The sequence below is a fragment of the Oppia nitens genome, unplaced genomic scaffold (genome assembly GCF_028296485.1).
Source record: "Oppia nitens isolate AA-2021 unplaced genomic scaffold, nextdenovo-longstitch-racon4-pilon3 scaffold4_pilon_pilon_pilon, whole genome shotgun sequence".
NCBI lineage: Eukaryota > Metazoa > Arthropoda > Arachnida > Sarcoptiformes > Oppiidae > Oppia > Oppia nitens.
In genome coordinates this window covers 4,026,191-4,044,970 of record NW_026533232.1, presented here as the reverse complement: position 1 = coordinate 4,044,970, position 18,780 = coordinate 4,026,191, and the positions used below count along the sequence as shown (strand labels likewise).

Sequence of the window (18,780 nt, the reverse complement as noted above, 5' to 3'; positions counted from 1 at the left end):
ATCTAATTATATTACTATGTACTGTATTTTTTGTTATTTAAAATAATTAACTTTATTATTATTAAATTGCAATTGACTTTAAAGTCTAAATTTACTTTTATAACAATTTCAATGATACGAAACTTATAATTTAAATAAACTATTATATTCTAATAATCAATAGTTAACAATACAATTGAATATTAATATACAGTATTTGTAACATATATTGATAAACTAATAAATTGTCTATTAATGATGGTAAATGAATGATAACATTAATTACTTTTACTAGACTTATACTAAGTTTATAGTAAACTACAACTTTAGGTCATTTATTTCAAGTCATGGATAAAATCGATTAAATCGTGGATTTTATATCAAGACTCCCCGGGTCTACATAAACAACAAATGTTTATATATTATTACTGTTATTAACTATTTAACAGGTTATCCAAAACTTATTTTACATATTTAATGGGTAACGATATGTAAAACATTGTATATGCGCTCAACTTTCTATTTGTTCTCAATTTTTTTTATAATTATTATGTAGTTATTTCCTAAAAAAATATTTTCATAATTGATATCATAACAGTTAAATTTCGTTTGATTAATAGATAATTCATTGAATTGTATATAAAATATAAATTTACATTTAAATCAGATACAATATACAAATTCAAATACTATATTTGAAAGCATCACTAATAGTAATTATCACTTATTTTTTATATATTATTATTACATTTGTTTAATTTTAATTGTTGTAAAAATAAAACCAATTTAAAAATATAATTAAACCAAAAATTGTAATCTTTATTTCTGCAAAATTGATTTATTAGTTACAATTTTAGTTATATAATTAACTAAATACATTTATATTGTTATAATGTATAGTTAATAGTTCTCATTAGGGTTTCAAGTAAATACTATTGAATTTTAAATATATTCAACAAAATTATTGAAATGCAACATTAAGTTTTAATTAAGTTTTAAAATATAATTTCTAATAAATAAGTTATTTAAATTATAAGTTATAAGTTACCAATTTTTATGTGACCACTATTTGACTGTCTATTGTTGCAAATTAATGATTATAGTAAATTATAAAATTATAAGTTCAGTTATAATATAAATAATTGAAGTTTAACGCTATATTAGAATTTTAATATATTTTTCAAAATACTAATTTATAATTTTAAAAAATATTTTTGTATTAAATAATTTTATAAATATTAAGAAAAATGTATATTAAAGATTTTATCAAGATAATAAAATAAATAAAATATAATAAATAAACAAAAAATGTTTGTTAAAATAAATATACATTATTAATACAGTACATTACTTGCATGAATATTAAAGTCTATTATTGCATATAATTTACATTATTAGGTCTTATATACAGATTTTAAGATTATTACATTTGTTGACATCCAAAAAATTGATAATAATTTGGTTAATACATAAAATTGAATTAAAACCAAACCCCAGTCCGTGTATGGGTAGTCCTGATTTTATAATTTTTATTTTATTATAATATCAACTAATTACATATACAACTAAAATTCATGATTAATAACTTATTGTTTCTAATATATATTAGATTAAATATAAACTCAATTTGATTGCAAAATGTTGAATTTGTGTCAAAACAAATATGAAAACAATTTTATATTTATAATTTAGTCTTTAATTAGAAATTGATTTGTTATGTATAATATAATAATATTTTCACACATTTATTTGTATTCAGAGTTGGCAAAAATGAAAAATTTCTAGAAAGTTTAAAAAAATCTGTATATGTATCGCCCTTGTTAATTTTAATACTTGATATTTAATAATAGTAACTAAAATAATAATTATTATTAATATTTTATTATTTAGTTAAAGTACCAAAATTATTTTTTTTGTCAATTAAAAATAATTGAATTATTAATAAAAATTAACGAAATGATATTTATAATAATAGCAGTAATAGTAACTAAACATGGGAATTCCATAATTACTACAATAATAAGTAAAATTTCTATAGAAAATTTATTAGAGAAATTTCTATTTGTCCATCTCTACTTGTATTGTATTTAATTGTATAATAACTGAATAAAAAATATTAATATAATACAAATTTCTCTCTTCAAGATTTAGTAAATTTTTAACAAATAGTTGTTTCATAATTACTTAATTACAATAATAAATATGAGTATCAAATTAATTTTTAAATATATTAATAAGTTAAAAAAATAAATTGGAAATTATTATTAATATAAAAATGATTTTCATAACACATTTTTTACTTTAACTTATTAGTTAATAAATAAAAATTATATAATCGATTGTGAAAATAATGTATTTGACCAGGGTTAAGCAAGGTTTTGGATTTTAGGGGGGTAGACCGGGGTAAAATTTACAAAATTCTCAAAAAATCTTGGGGGGGTATTGGGTGGGGTAAGATTTTTATTGCATTTTTAAACGGCAATTTTTTCAAAAATCCAAAATCAAGGGGGGGGGGGGGTCTAGAGAAAATTCCCTAAAAATTCCTTAAGTTCCCGAATATTCCCATGTAAATTCAATAAAATTCCCACAAGTTCCCGTATAAATTCCCGGGAAAATAGGTAAAATTTCCAAAAATATAAAAAAAAACTTAAAAAAACTTAAAAATTAACAAAAATTTAAATTTTAACAAAAAATAAATATTTTTTAAAAAATTTTTTTAAAATTAATAAAAACTTAAATTTTAACAAAAAAAATAAAATAATGTATTTAAGATTTAAAAATAGTTGATAAAAGCATTAATGATACACTATGAGTTATTTTTAGTATTTTAATAATTTTTAACTTTTAACATAATTAATTTTTTAAACAATACTTAATGTTTATAGTTTGTTATATATTTTTATTTTTATACAAATACTGACTGAATACTACTTATTTAACTCAAATTTCGTTAAAGTTTAATTATATTAAGTACAAAATTGAAAATATTTTTAAATTTTTTATTTAAAATTTAAAAATTATTAATAAAAACATAAGTATTTATTGTTTTATTAACTTCTTAAACTTATATTTAAATTGTAATATGATTACTCTTTTCAACAAATAGGTAATTTTTAATTTTTTAGTTTATTTTAATTAAAATAATGTTATTTTTTGATGACTTTTAACGTTATTTTAACTATTTTTAATCAATAATTAGATTTTTATAAATATTAAAAACATAAAAACACTTACTAAAATAGTATCAACTAAAATTAAAATTTTTATAAATTTCAAAAAAATTTTCGGCGCCTTCGGCGCCGAAATTTTAGGGGGGGGGTCATTTCTCCTCGTTTTTAAGCGACAATTTTTTCAATTTGGTCAAAAAGTCTGGGGGGGGTAAAATCCCAATTTCTCGATCTTAGGGGGGGGGTATTTTGGCCTTACCCCCCCCTTACTTAACCCTGGTATTTGACATACTTGTATTTATTTGAATGAAATTATTATTAACAATTGAAAACTCATAGAAAATTATACAATTGAAAAATAATTAGTGAATGTATTATTTTTCTAAAACAAAATCAGTTTTATGTTTGTATTGATTGCAATAAAAATACACAACTAAATTTTTTTCTGTATAGATATTATCAGTAATAGTCTCAAATTTTATTCAATTATTCACTTGAAAAATCAATTTATTTGCAAATAAACAACAAAATTATGATAAGACATTGAATTCACATTATGTGTAAAAATATCAATAACTATTGAGATGCAATTATGAAATGCAAATTAATTTGATTGCATGATTCGCATCAATAGTTGATTGCTTTTAATTTTTTAGTTAACTTAAATTATAATACCAAAGTTGTATACCAGTAATATATTTTATTATACATGAGAACAAATTTGCTCTAAATTGAAGTCAATTTTTAACAAAATAAAGTAAATAAACTGTTAATGAAAAAAAACAATAATTATATGCAATAATCTCAAGGATTAATGTGAAATTTCATGTTATAAATTATCAATCACTATTTATGCATAAACTCAATGGCTATTAACAAATATAATGATGTAATATTAATATAATAGTTACATATTTTATAAGATTAATTTATCATTTATGATCTAAATTTATACATTTCTCATATATTTTTCTTTCATTTTTAAACAAATAAGCGCTAATTTGTTCACATAATCAAGTAATTTGAGTTTCGTCTATAATAACTATGTGAGAGGTGAGGCACCGGTATTTCATGTCTGGTCTTAATATGATATTTTATGAGTCATATCTTAATCAATATCATCAGTAAATTTATTATAAGAAATCACGAATAATTTAAACAACTTTTAGATATTTTATAATTTAAAAAATATTTGACTTATAACTGTTATATACAGTAGTTTGATGATCATGTCATTGAATAACATTGAAAATAGAGGAAATTTCTATTAATATCAAACATTTAAACATTTTCATGTGTCTTGTGGCTAACATTTATAAATTAGTATCAAATGTTATTTGCCATTAAATCGTAATTATAGGTCAATAATTTCATTAAATAAACCGGTAAATACTATAGTTTATAAATAGCTAAAATGACACATTTTAATAAATTAAAATTTAATTTATTCAATGCTAATCGAAGTTTTTTTTTAAAAAAATTGTCAATTTAATTAATACAAAAATAAAAAACAATACTTTAAAACAATAATTTTTAGGAAATAAAATTTTTTCATTAAAATAGTTTGAATATTAGTCATTAAAGTTTACATACTGTATAATACAGTACTACAGTTAGAGTTCGAGTAACTTTTCCAGGGATGGAAGTTCCCTAATAAAATCACTCAAAATTTTCCAGGAAAATATGGAAAATGTTTTATTTTACCTCCCTTCATCTTTAGAAAGAGAAAATATATTTTATATTATTAAAATATATAGTACCAAAACTCAAAAATTTTATTGAAAAATTTATAAATAAATTTCAATTTGATAAACTCTGTGATACTATTTATCAATTGAACTCAAAATACAGTTTAATATAATATTAATTCCTTATATCGTTTTTATTATCCAAAACAACCATATGATTCCTACTCCCTGGGAATTCCTATGAATTTTATTTCCTTCTGCTAACACCTCTTGAACACTAAATAACACATTTTATTGATGTTTGAAAAACAATTATTATATTAAACTTTATTTTGAGTGTTATTGATAAATAGTATCACTAATTTTATCTTTAAATTTATTTTTAAATATTTCAATAAAATATTTTGCAAAATATTTTAGTTTTGGTATTATTTATTTTAATAATATAAAATATTATTATTCTTTTCTAACGATGAAGGGAGGGAAAATAAAATATTTTATATTTTTCAGGGAAAATTGGAGGAATCTTGTTAGGGAACTTCCCTTTCTGGGAAAGTTGCTCGAACTCTAATACTGATATACAGTATATTTAAAACATTGAAATAATTGAAAACAATTGACAATCAATTATTATTTAAAATAATTATACATAATGTCATTTAGCAATCAGCCAACTATAACAAAAAATGTTTAACAAAAGGCTTATTAGTAGTCAAATAAACATTTGACTGATTTTTATATATTTATATATTTTTGCAATTATTAACTACTGTAGTATTTCCTGAAATAAGTCGTGAAAATGTATTCAAAATATTGTTATGACATATCATTTTTAATAATAATATTTTAAAATTAATTTTATTTTATTGATATTCAATATTCGTGACATCAAAAGTAAATATTTTTATCAATAAATTTAATATTGTTTTTAAGTATTGTATTTTAAGAATTAACAGCAAAATAATAATAATTGAATGTTTGATTATTTTTAAAAAGTTTGTTATATTAAGTTTTTTATAAAATAATAAATATTCTATTAATAATAAATGTTTCAAAGTTGTAATTAAATTTAAAATGATAATAAATATCAAAGATTTTCACTAAATTTTATTTAGTGATAACATCTGGAAAGCAGGTTAAATATTACTAATGTTATTTTCTATATTTTTTTTGTTAAAATAGCTTTTAAAAAATTGATTTTATATAAAATTAATATATAGTGTACCATATAAAGTTTATATTTTACTTTATTATTATTAATTTTTAACATGTGTTTTTAATTTGTAATTTATTTTCTTAAAATGAGATCCCGTTATAAAAATATCTCTCTTTTTAGATTTATGTCAAATCATTAAATTTATTTAAATTATATTCTCATTCCCAATAACTCTATTTAAGTCATCAACTTATACTGTACTATAACATACATGATATACTGTATAAATGATTAAAAATGTTTATTATATCTTATTTAAGTATTTATTTCATATATAAATATAGCACTTTCTCAAAAAAATATTGTAATCAATCAAGAGATATTAAAATAAATTTAGATATTATATAATATAATTTTATAATTTAGTTATGAAATATAATTAAATTTATTATCAAATATACATTAAATATTAAAATTTTAAAAAACTAGTTATAGTTCTAAATTATTAAATTCTAATTATTAAAAAATATTAGAATTTTAGACAATACATTTAGAAATTTTTAGAAATTAAGAAAAATAAGCATGCAACAATTATTACTATCATGCATTAAGTAAATCATAATAAATATTTATTAACAAATCCGGTAACAATAATGTTAGTGAAAGCAATAATATGTAACTTTACTATTTGACTCCCATTTGACTATTAACCCATTAATTCACAATAGCTATACAACTGATATAAGTTATCAAAATAAATCCAATTTAGATAAGATAGTAAATAAGCATTTGATTTATCAAACAGATCATTGACCCTAAACCTACTGATCGATCAAAATATAATTATTATTTAAAACCATATGTTAATTAGTGATATTATTTGGGAGTATAGCATATTTATTGTGACCAAACCCTAAATATTTTAAATTCATACAATTATTTTCAATATTTTATTGTTATTTCTCTTTGTCTCATTTTATCATTTTTTAATAACTTTCATATAATTTAAATAAATGTTAATATTTTATAAATTGAATAATCAATTTATTGAAGTTTTAAGAATAATAAATAAAAACTAAATAGTAAATCAAATAAAAATAATGAAAAATATTTATCAGTAAAATAAATTTTTGCATATAATAGTCAATAAATATTTAGTATAATATTTTCATTTAAATTAAATGCATTTTTCAATGATTATCATATAATTTATAATAGTTTTCACTACTTATACAGTATCCTACAGTATATACAGTAATAATAATGATTGATTTGATTATCCGTATGATTTAATGCATGTATATTAATGTTATTTAATAATTGCAAAAAAATAAGTGTAACAAGGTTATACTAATAAAGCCTATTAAATAATAATATAATTTTTAAACAATTTGTTTATTAAATCCTACAATTGTCGAGTACTGTACAATGATTAATGTAAATTAATATATAGTACTGTAATTTCATCAAATGATATGATGTACAGTATATGCAAACCATTACACAAACAAAAATCATTATAATATAAGATCTGTTGTATAAATATTAATAAACAAAAAAGTTGTCAATTATTTGTTAGTCCATTGAATTGGTAGCAAAAGGGGGCAAACAATTGTTGACAACTTTTAGGTGAACTTGGATTGTGTTGTCAGTGAAAACATGATATAATGAAAAAATGATTATATTATTAAAATGAGTCAAATATTTTAAGTGATTACATATACGAGACAATTGTTTGAAATATTTTTGTTTCAAATGTTTTTTGTTGTGAAATCCAATGCTTAGAGACTAATTGAGACCCATTTTGTTGCAATACTATTGTATTAATATATTAGTTGATTATGTGTTACGTAATATGCGTTTAAACATTCAGTCAAGTATTAAGTTGAGGGTTGAGGGGTGGGCTATGGGAGACGGTATCTCATATATACAGTAGTGACTCACTAGTAGTGATGACCCCCCGGCAACTCAACCCACCCTTTCCTCTAATATTGTGTCAATGGCTTGAGTTAAATGTTTACAATTGACGGCTATTTATGACTACTATTCAAATAATTTCATTTAATTTATTATTATAACTAATCATTGATTCAATTATTTATTTATGTATTTATTTATTTAATATATTTATTGTAACTCTAATATAGTTTATATACATTTAATTATAAATCTTATGACAAATGCAATGGTTTGACAGTAAATGACTATTTGAAGACATAATTAACATTAAGATGAATGTGATATCACTTTATTAACGATAAACTGATGTCAAATACAATGATATTTTTGTGAATAAGATTTGTCATTGATTTTGATGTGAAAAAAGATTATCAAAAGCTAATGATTTGATAAAATATATAATTTATTTGATAATATTGTTGAAGATATGGACGGCTCAACAAACGGTGTGACCACTCGGTCGGCATCAGATCATACGCTCATTGCTTTGACTCAAGAAGATGATAGTGAGGCCACAAATAGGACTCAATTGAACGGCAAATCATCACACGTGACAAATGGTCACCGATTGCCATCATATATGGCCATCAGTTGTGCCATTTCTGGCTATTCTGATTATAACAGATACTGTTCCTCATTGCGGACCAATAGTTACGCCCGACGTGACTATAGTTTAACTCAACTCAAGAGTTCAGCTCAAGAACCGGTGAATCGCATCAATGAGTTAGTGAATCGCAAGAATAGTATGATTGGGGAAGCATTGATTACAAGTAGACATAATCTAAATGAAGATATTGATGACAACGAAAGTTGTGGAACCGATAGATCACTGGATGTGACAAACTGTGACATAAACAGTGATTTAAATAATAAGAACTCATTATTAGAGCAAAGGATCGCCAGTTTGTACGGACAGTCATTTGCTAAAGACTGGAGAGAATCGCGATCTAAAACCAAACAAAAGTCGAACAATTCATGCATTTTAGACAAACAAAGAAGTCCTTCGTGTCCACCAATTCATAAATTATCACAAAATAAGACCATTAAACCAATACAAATGAATAATACACTGAATCTAATAAAATGCAAAACAACATCAACTAATATCAACCACGAAGACAACAAAATTGATAATTTAAACGATTCTCTTAATGATAATCTAAACTTTAATCATTCAAGTAATCAATTATACAATAATTATCATAATTTTAATTTTATAAATCTTTTGATTATTAATTTCTATTTTTAATAAACAGATACCGAAAATCAAATATCGAATAACGGGATCAATGATGAAGTGGTTGTATCAGATATAACACTTAACAAAGAGTCAAATGAAGACACAAACAAAAAGATATGTAATATAAATGATGTCCCGGATTCATGTATTCAAAGTAATAGTTATAATATAAAAGATGGACATTGGTTTTTGAATGAATTAAACAATACAACTCAAGATATACAACAAAAGATAGATCTGACCGAAGAGCTGCTTCAAAGACAGAATAGTCAAATGAGTGAAGAGATTTGTGGTAAACTAAGAGCAGCCATCGGAAAGGCTAATCTACTTATAAATAAGAAATTTAAACAGTTTCATGAATTATGTCTCAAAAATATTGTATGAATTGAAATTATTTTGTTTATTGTATTTTTGTTAATTATGTTAATTTGTATACAATCCAGAGTCAGATCAATTCCGAACAATTCATTACAACTAATGATGATTTGGAGGGTTTTTGGGATATGGTTTGCATTCAAGTCACTGATATTAACAATACATTCGCCCAAATCAATACACTTGAACAAAGCGGTTGGAACTATGAGTTAGATATACCAAAAATGATGGTATGTGTAGACTAATGGTAACGACATATATAATATTGATTATTATTTTTCATTATTATTACCGGTAATAGACATCGACGCCAACCAAAGCTCGGTCTCGAAAGTCTACTCCTAAAGGATCGCCCGCTAAAGCCTGTGATGAAAACAATTCAGAACGAGATTCTGAAAGACGAAATCGTCTTAAAGAAGCAAAAAGAAAGGCCAGACTGAAGGCCGCACAGACTAACGATGAGATCACTATATTTGTTCCCTCAAAAGCACTCAATAATTAAATTTTCATTTTTTTAATTTAAACTTATCATAATATAATTTATTTATTATTTGGATTTCACATTTTGGAAATTTTAGGTATTTTTGCGGAAATATTTTGCAAACTATTTAAAAAATAAAAATAATTTCAAATCTTTTTTCAGTTATTTATTTCAAAATCAAAACTTGAAAATACAGTGAAAGTAATCATTGAATAGAACTGGCGTTTGAAGCAATTCTGGGCCACAAATCTGCACATTCCTTAGCCACGGGACCAGTAATGGCTGATCCTTTCATTTCTCCCTTATTGTTGACAATAACGCCGGCGTTGTCTTCAAAGTAGATGAAAACTCCATCCTTCCTTCTGAAGGGTTTCCTCTGTCTGATGACAACCGCTGGCATTACTTTCTTTCTCAGTTCAGGTTTTCCCTTCTTAACGGTCGCCACAAACATATCGCCACATCCGGCGGCAGGCAATCGATTGAGTCGACCCTTAATGCCATTGACAGCAATCACAAACAGATTCTTCGCACCCGTATTGTCGGCACAGTTCATAACTGCGCCCACCGGCAGACCGAGTGAAATGCGAAACTTCGCACCAGCAGTACCTCCACGTCCTATGGATCAGTTAAACATACATTAAATCATATGTATTATCTCTAAACACATGGCTATCGCCTAACACTTTATGCTTAAGTCCTACAAAACTAACTACATTTGTCATAACTAATCAATCGATATAATAATTACATATATTTTAATAAATAAATCAAATAACTAATTGCAATCATATTATAATTGAATTAAATTAAAGATTATTTCATTAAAAATTATAAGTCTTACCTCTCTTAGACATTGTTGAAACAGAAAAGGAAATGTAGTTTAAATAAAATGTGGCGATTATGGCGACCACACCATTACATACCAGTGCTAACACTACTTATAATACTCATAGATGGCACTGATATGTCACGTAAAGTCATTGCAATAAACTTTTGACAACTATTTCCATACTTTCTAACTATTCATTGAAATTGCATTAAATAACAATTAAATAACAATTAAATAACAATTAAATAACAATACGTTTAACATTATATTGTTTAATAAATAATAGAGTTTTTCAAATCATTTTAATCATTAATATGTCAATAATTATAATATTTGTCAATTTAATAAAATGTAATTAATATATCAAATGCAATATTAAAACCAAATCTATATCATAAATCTCTTTGAAGTTGATTTTTGTTGCGCTTTTAATTAGTATTATATAAATTGTTTAACGATTAGATTAGACATCGTTATACATACTATTAGTCTTAAAATATGTTATTTTTATAGTAATAACACTTTTATTTGCAATCTTACTAAAGATTTATAATATATATAGTAATATGAATAGACTGAAAATTTCGGGATATTATACAAAAGCAATTTAATTTAATTAATTTCTAACTTTTATACTTTCATAATTGAAAATTTTATGAGTAAAATAATAAAACTCACTTCAATTAAATGTCTAATATAACTATAATAAAAATTTTGAAAAATAGTATATTTAGTGTAAATTAAGTTATAATTGACTGTAAATTACGTGTTTAAACAAGTATTTGAAACACAATAAATAGATATTCATTTTTAACAAATTAGTAAATTTTTAAATAAATATCAAATCAAACATTTGTAACTAAACAGTTGTTTACAGTATAAATATGTTTGACTTTTCAGGTAAAAGATCTATAAAATTAATATATTTTTAATATTTTGTTTTAAGTAAAACTATTATAATTATCTTATGAATAACTACTGTATGAATATTGTAATTTGAAAGTGTTATACATTTGAGATATTATTTGTCATCAAAAAGTTTTTAGTTATAATACTATGAATAATAACAAAAAGGCAAATATTAAACAAACTAAATAAGATATTGACTATTAATACTAATTATAGAAAATTAATATCATTTATAAACTTTGATGATTTAAATGATATAATGATGTATTGAATTATTGGTAAAACTGTTAAATTAATGGTTAAAATCTATTATCTATTAAGTTGTGCTAATACTGTGAATAAATAGTTTGGAAATATTAATATTGAATAATATATTACTATATTTACCGGTAATTGTAGTGTTTGGTGATATAATGTGAATTGTATTGAATATACGATCCCTTAAGTACTGCTATTAGTGTTGTTTGAGTGTTCGGGTGTAGGCTTTGACTGCATTTGACTAATAATACCAGCGATTGATGTGTTGACTCATTGGCCACACATTGCCGCCGATCGGTAATCACTGACCACAATGAGTGCCAAGAAGTGTAGTCGATGTGATAAAACTGTTTATCCCATTGAAGAACTCAAATGTCTCGATAAGGTGTGTCTCTGTTTGACATTTGTGGTGATTTGAAGACTTTGTGACCAATTGATTGATTGATTGTCTTTTTTGATGACAGGTTTGGCACAAACTATGCTTCAAATGTCAAGAGTGTGGTATGACTTTGAATATGAAGAACTATAAGGGATTCAACAAACTTCCCTATTGTAATGCGTGAGTATTTAATAATAACATCACCACAACTGATCCATTATTAATATCAATATCAGATGATAACAAACCAAATGATAAAAAATCATAATTTATTAATAGTTTCAAACTTTTTGTAGAATTAATTCATTTTTATTACAAAATTGTTTTATTAATATTATTATAATTTTAATAATGATATAAAAGCTAAAAATTGATTAATATTTTCATTTACTTATATGACTGAAGTTTTAACACTATTTAATATCATATATCAAATCATTATTATTGGTTAAATTGATTGTAAATTTCATTATCATTGCAACAGACATTGTCCTCAGGCCAGGGCTACGGCCGTAGCCGATACACCAGAGGCGCGACGATTGGCTGAAAACACAAAACTTCAAAGTCAAGTGAAATATCACGAAGACTTTGAACGACAAAAGGGTAAACTAACGCAAGTGGCCGACGATCCCGAAACACTTCGCATCAGAAATATATCACAAAGGATTAGTAACGCCGCATATCATGGAGAGTACGAAAAGAAGAAACAAATGGAGCAGAAGAGGAATGTCGGACAAGAAGATAATCGCGTCAGCAATGGCTTCTCTGCCGTCAGTATGCAACACACGGCGGCCATCACGACTCCCGCCTCACATATAATCGGTAATATCTGATAATAAATTAAGTTATTAATTGATTGCATATCTTATTGTAATATTTTTATATATCAGATGAGAACAAAAACTCTCGACAAACGATTCAACTTCAGCAACAACAGCAACAACACAACGACTCAATCAATCATAACATTCGAAACAGTGGTGACAACAATACATATCTTCATAATGTTGGTCCACAATCTCATGCTTTTCATACTAATAATAATAATAACAATAAAGATATGAATGCTTATCCATCTAAATCTCAATCTAATGTTATATATACATCTGATGAGGGACCAGGTCTGTCATAATAATAATAATAATAATATTGCATTTTATCTATTGTTTTATTGGTTTGATTTATTGTTTGTTTATTTAGTAAATGAAAACTCGAAAAAAGTTGGATCAATTGCAGATTACGATCCAATTAACGATAACTACGGTTCCATTGCTAGTGGTTATCGGATTGATAACACCGCTGCTTATTATACAGGTTTGATCACTATTTTCATTAATTTTTTGTAATGTTTTTTAATGATTGTGATTATTTTAGTACACAATAACACAATATATTATTCTTTTATTGAAAAGATTATTATATAAAATATTTTATTTATTTAATTATTTATATATATTTATATAGCAATATTATACAAGTGATATTTACTATTTACCTTAATTGAATTGCACATTATAAACTTATACTATTTGTAAAATATTTTTATTTGTTTATTATATATACTGTATGTGCCCACATATAAGACCCCCTCAAAAATCTGAAAAATTAAAAAATCTGCATTTGTTATGGCACTAAATATCACATTTAATACCTGGTCTTATATGCGCTTACGGCGATATATACAGTATATATTGTAATTAGCATTGTATTGTTCAATATAACATTTTTTTAACTTAGTATTTAGTATTTTTTTTTAAACTTTAATTAGAAATTAATGCTAAAATATTTTTAGATGTTTATTTGCATTTTATTGTTTGGCTAAATAGTGTATATAATATTAGGAATTTTGTTAATAAATATATTATCCATAAATACATTGTATTTTACTTTATTTTAAATGTTTTTACTTTTAATAATGTACTTAATAGACATATTTATAATAATTAGTATATAAAATTCAATTTAGTGGTGTTTTTATATGACATATGGGTATAAAAATTTAGTTTTAAAAATTTATAAAAAATAATATTAATTATATAGTAAATAATATAAATATTTATATTATTTGTGATGAAATTTAGGCGGTCCTCAAACATACACTCAGGTGGTGTCCAACACAGCAATACGTCGACCAACGAGTCGATCATTTCGTGCGATATATGACTATACAGCTCAAGACATTGATGAGGTTTCCTTCTTAGATGGAGATGTTATTGTAAATTGTGTGCCTATAGATGAGGGTTGGATGACAGGTACTGTTCAACGCACCGGACAGACTGGAATGTTGCCATCAAATTATGTCGAGTCTTATAATTGATTGTTTTTTACACTAATATGTCTTATATTTTCTTAAATGCCGTACTTTTCTAATGTATTAATAAATGTTTATTAAAGCGTTAACTTTATTACCACTTAATATAGTGAATGTTTGTAAGTGAATGAAATGATCTAATTTTATGTGTTTGAATGTCTTATATATTGATATTTTTAGCCATTTTGGGGGCAGTTATTAAACTTAATTACCAATAATTTATTTTAATAAAAGAAATATTTGTATTAATATTGATTTTTATATGTTTTTTATTTAGACATTTATAATGAAATTATTTTAAATTTAATACTGATAATTGTATATCACATATTTAATAAATAGATTGCATTATATTAAGGTAATATTTATTATTATTAGCATTTTAAAATTTATAAAAATAATGTATTTTAACATAAGCTTAATAATTAGTTAAATAAAGTTTATTAAAATGTTTGATTTTATTGTATATGTTATTAATATTTAGTGTTTGAGATATTTGCTATCTCTGGTGATGTTTTCAAAAATGCATATTTTTATAGTTTCCTTACAAGTTATCGGCAATTTATTTTTATGTGGTATTACTTATCGAAATCTAATCAATTTATTTCAATAATTTCCCAGAACTCTAGTACTAAACATAACATTGAAATATTTAAAAATAAATATAAATTCAATAAATTTGTTAATGCTATTTGACAATATTACTCGCTATACAATTTAATATAACATGTGTTCAGTACAACATTAAAATATATTTTCAGGAAATTCCCATTTAGGAGGGAAAATATTGAAATTTGTCCGAACTCTTATAATATAGAATACATTGAATGAACAATGATATCAATGATAAATATCAACAGTTAATTATTTTGTTTTGGTATACAGTACTGTCAAATATATATAATATTAATGCATTAAATGCATTATTTATAAAACATTAATAAATAATGATAGCAATGGAATAATTTTATATTACTATTATTTATTAATAATTGTTTGTGTGTTAAATAAAATTTGTTTATTTTTATAGTTTAATATAAAATAGTAATGAAAATATTTTAAATGTATTATCATATTTTTTTAAAGTATATTGATATTATATTTAAATTATAGGTATATTTAATATATTGTATATAATTATGAATAAGTTATCAACTTATGAATGTTATTCAAATGTTATCAATAAGTTTCATAGATGTATCAATTAGTAAGTTTTAAACAATCTATTAATAGTTGTAAAAATTTTAATTTAATGTGAAACGAGATTATTTAAGAAATACATGTAATTTATAAGTCAGAAATTTACAATAAATAGATTGTATATTTCGAGTGAATAGACTTTTAAATTAATGCTATACACAGTACATATATAAATTTATGTGTATAATGAATATTGTTAATGTTAGTACCAGCATATAGAACATAGATTTTAAGAGAGAGAGAGAGAGAGAGAGAGAGAGAGAGAGAGATGTGAGTCTCGTGTGTTTCAGCCGGTGCTCTAACAGTGTGTTTGTATGTGTGTTGATCTACCAGTGCTCATATAGTAGTAGATGTAATGCCATGAATTTGGTTCTGTTTAAGCTCTGTTGCATTGAAGAATTGGTTTGTGTGTTCAGTATTGGTTGTTAGCGCTTAGAGGCAGCTGTGATGTGCTGTTAGTGTTGAATATAACTAACTAACTGGTCGTATAGTGGGTGTCTGACCTCTCACATCACATAATTTTTAACGATAACTTACATAATTTTTTGTGCTTTTATTCTTATATATATCTGTGCCAACATATGACTATATGGACAATAAGCGACACATTATTATAATAAGAGGAATATCATTATAGTAATCAATGGCAACATTACATAATGGCATAGAAAATGGACAGACAGTGACCACAATTCATATATCAAATGGTAATTTGATTCAACATAACAATCACATCAACGATTCAGATATAAATCCAAGCAAAGAACAGGACGCTATCAAACTATTTGTCGGACAAATACCCAGAAATCTCGACGAAAAAGACTTAAAGCCATTGTTTGAACAGTTCGGCAAAATCTATGAACTAACTGTCCTTAAGGACAAATACACGGGAATGCATAAGGGTTTGTCATATCATAGAAATCTTTATTATACATACTTTTATCACTATTTCTATACTATAATCACATATTTAGTACTGCTTTACTTTTTATACATATTTTTTATTGCTATTATATTTTCTTACACAATATCTAAATACTTTGAAAATGCAATACTGAATGCATTTCAATAATTCAATATCTTTTTTAAATGTCTCTATTTTCCCCTCAAATATAAAAGAAATATTAATAGTATTAACAAACTATAGTCTATAATCAATTTTTATTAAAAAAAACAATTATAAAAATTTTGATTTCCCATATGGTTTAATTTAGACGAATAAATGGTATTAATATGAGAAATAGCACATAATTATTAACTTTTAAAGTGTATATTATTATAATATATAATATAAGATGCATCAAGTTTGATGACATGGCTGACACCAACATTATTGACATAGTTATCATTGAAAAGCAGTTTAAAATTGCAAACATTTGATAATAGTATTACTTGAATACAAGTGGAGTAGTGATGTTGTGATGCCAACCAGTCCTCCATCACAGGCATTACTCATGGCATCGCGTCATCACAATGTGACGCAACTGATCCCAATCCCAATCCTAATGCCTGTCGCTGTTGTTTGTGTGCTAACAGTGCTTTCATTATATTCACTTCAATTCCCTGACTCTACTTATGCATAGAAATAGAGAAAAAGAGAGTTTGAATATAATATATAATATTATGCTCTCATATTACAAATGCTTTAAAAATAGTTAATTTAGATAAATCTGTAATATTATAAATTTTATTTATTACTTAATTTGTATGATGCTAATAATTTATTACTAAATAAATAATCATAATAAGAGTAACAATATAGTCCAAAATAAAATTAAAAATTCATAACATATTTAATTAAATTAACTCGAAAAATATTTAGCAAAATTTAGCAAAAATAATACTAATTGTTGAAACATTGTTAACATACTGTGAACTGAAATATTATAAGTAACCAACAGAATGGAAAATTAAACAATAAATTATTAATGTATATAACGATACTTATTATTACATTTGCTTATATACCATCCCTTAACTAACATTTAGTTACATTAGATCATAAATATTTTGCTATATAAGCTTATATACTGTGTGTCTATAATTTATATAGTTATTATTCATTATTATTTTAGTGTTATATTATTCATATTACAGAAAACGTGACAAAATTTTTTCATTAATGAATAACTTTTAATAACTATTATCAGTTGGTTTTATTTTTAATATTAACATAGATATGTTATATTATACATAATTATTTAATTGATTTTCCATAAATGTTTTAATCAGTTTATCATATTGTAAAGTATTGTAAAAATGTATTGTATATACATCGTAAATATTGTACAAAAGTTATGCATCATTTGAGACATTTATGTTGTTATATAATTTTTTAGTATAAGCTTATAAAATACATAACAAGTATATATATATATATCTATATTATGCACTAATTTACAAAAAAAAATTTAAAATTAGTGTTGTAGTCATATATTTGTTATATATTTGATGAATGACTTATGTACTAACATACTACTGTATATATGATATAATGTAAAAATAAAATTTTACACAACTTAGTTAATCAATAAGAAACACAAGACATAATATGAATTTTAAATGTTATATATATATAGTTATATACGGTATATATATATACTTTAAATATGTATATTTATTTAAAAATTAATTAATAGTAGAAATAATAATTATTATTAAAATAATATTGAAATAATATGTCAAATAATAATAAAACAATATAATACTAATATATACCAAATCGATCGATAGGCTGTGCATTTCTGACCTACTGTTGCCGCGACAGTGCATTACTGGCACAAAACACATTACATGAACAGAAGACTCTGCCCGGGGTAAGTCCATTACCATTACATCAATTGAGATAT

At 23.7% G+C, this 18,780-nt stretch overlaps 4 protein-coding genes across 4 annotated transcripts in view; 3 read left to right on the top strand and 1 right to left on the bottom strand.

The window, feature by feature from the left end:
• Nucleotides 1-8,175: 8,175 nt before the first annotated feature.
• LOC128960517 (disks large-associated protein 5-like) lies at nucleotides 8,176-10,092 on the top strand. Its single transcript, XM_054306619.1, has 4 exons — nucleotides 8,176-9,127; nucleotides 9,206-9,567; nucleotides 9,633-9,794; nucleotides 9,866-10,092. Exons 1-4 carry the CDS (start codon nucleotides 8,377-8,379, stop codon nucleotides 10,064-10,066), a joined length of 1,476 nt encoding a protein of 491 aa, XP_054162594.1. The 5' UTR covers nucleotides 8,176-8,376; the 3' UTR covers nucleotides 10,067-10,092.
• A 79-nt stretch (nucleotides 10,093-10,171) lies between these two features.
• Nucleotides 10,172-11,003, bottom strand: LOC128960518 (60S ribosomal protein L23). Its single transcript, XM_054306620.1, has 2 exons — nucleotides 10,887-11,003; nucleotides 10,172-10,660 (listed from the first exon to the last, which is right to left on the bottom strand). Exons 1-2 carry the CDS (start codon nucleotides 10,897-10,899, stop codon nucleotides 10,251-10,253), a joined length of 423 nt encoding a protein of 140 aa, XP_054162595.1. The 5' UTR covers nucleotides 10,900-11,003; the 3' UTR covers nucleotides 10,172-10,250.
• Nucleotides 11,004-12,157: 1,154 nt separating this feature from the next.
• Nucleotides 12,158-14,920, top strand: LOC128960635 (LIM and SH3 domain protein Lasp-like). Its single transcript, XM_054306763.1, has 6 exons — nucleotides 12,158-12,426; nucleotides 12,506-12,600; nucleotides 12,905-13,242; nucleotides 13,311-13,541; nucleotides 13,621-13,734; nucleotides 14,502-14,920. The coding sequence occupies exons 1-6, from the start codon at nucleotides 12,355-12,357 to the stop codon at nucleotides 14,735-14,737; spliced, it is 1,086 nt and encodes a 361-aa protein (XP_054162738.1). The 5' UTR covers nucleotides 12,158-12,354; the 3' UTR covers nucleotides 14,738-14,920.
• A 1,348-nt stretch (nucleotides 14,921-16,268) lies between these two features.
• LOC128960430 (CUGBP Elav-like family member 3-B) overlaps nucleotides 16,269-18,780 on the top strand; it is a 53,351-nt gene continuing 50,839 nt past the window's right edge. Inside the window, exons 1-2 of the mRNA XM_054306504.1 lie at nucleotides 16,269-16,833; nucleotides 18,665-18,747. Of these exons, the coding sequence (XP_054162479.1) occupies nucleotides 16,575-16,833; nucleotides 18,665-18,747 (342 nt within the window). The 5' untranslated portion in view covers nucleotides 16,269-16,574. The remainder of the gene's footprint in view (nucleotides 16,834-18,664; nucleotides 18,748-18,780) is intronic.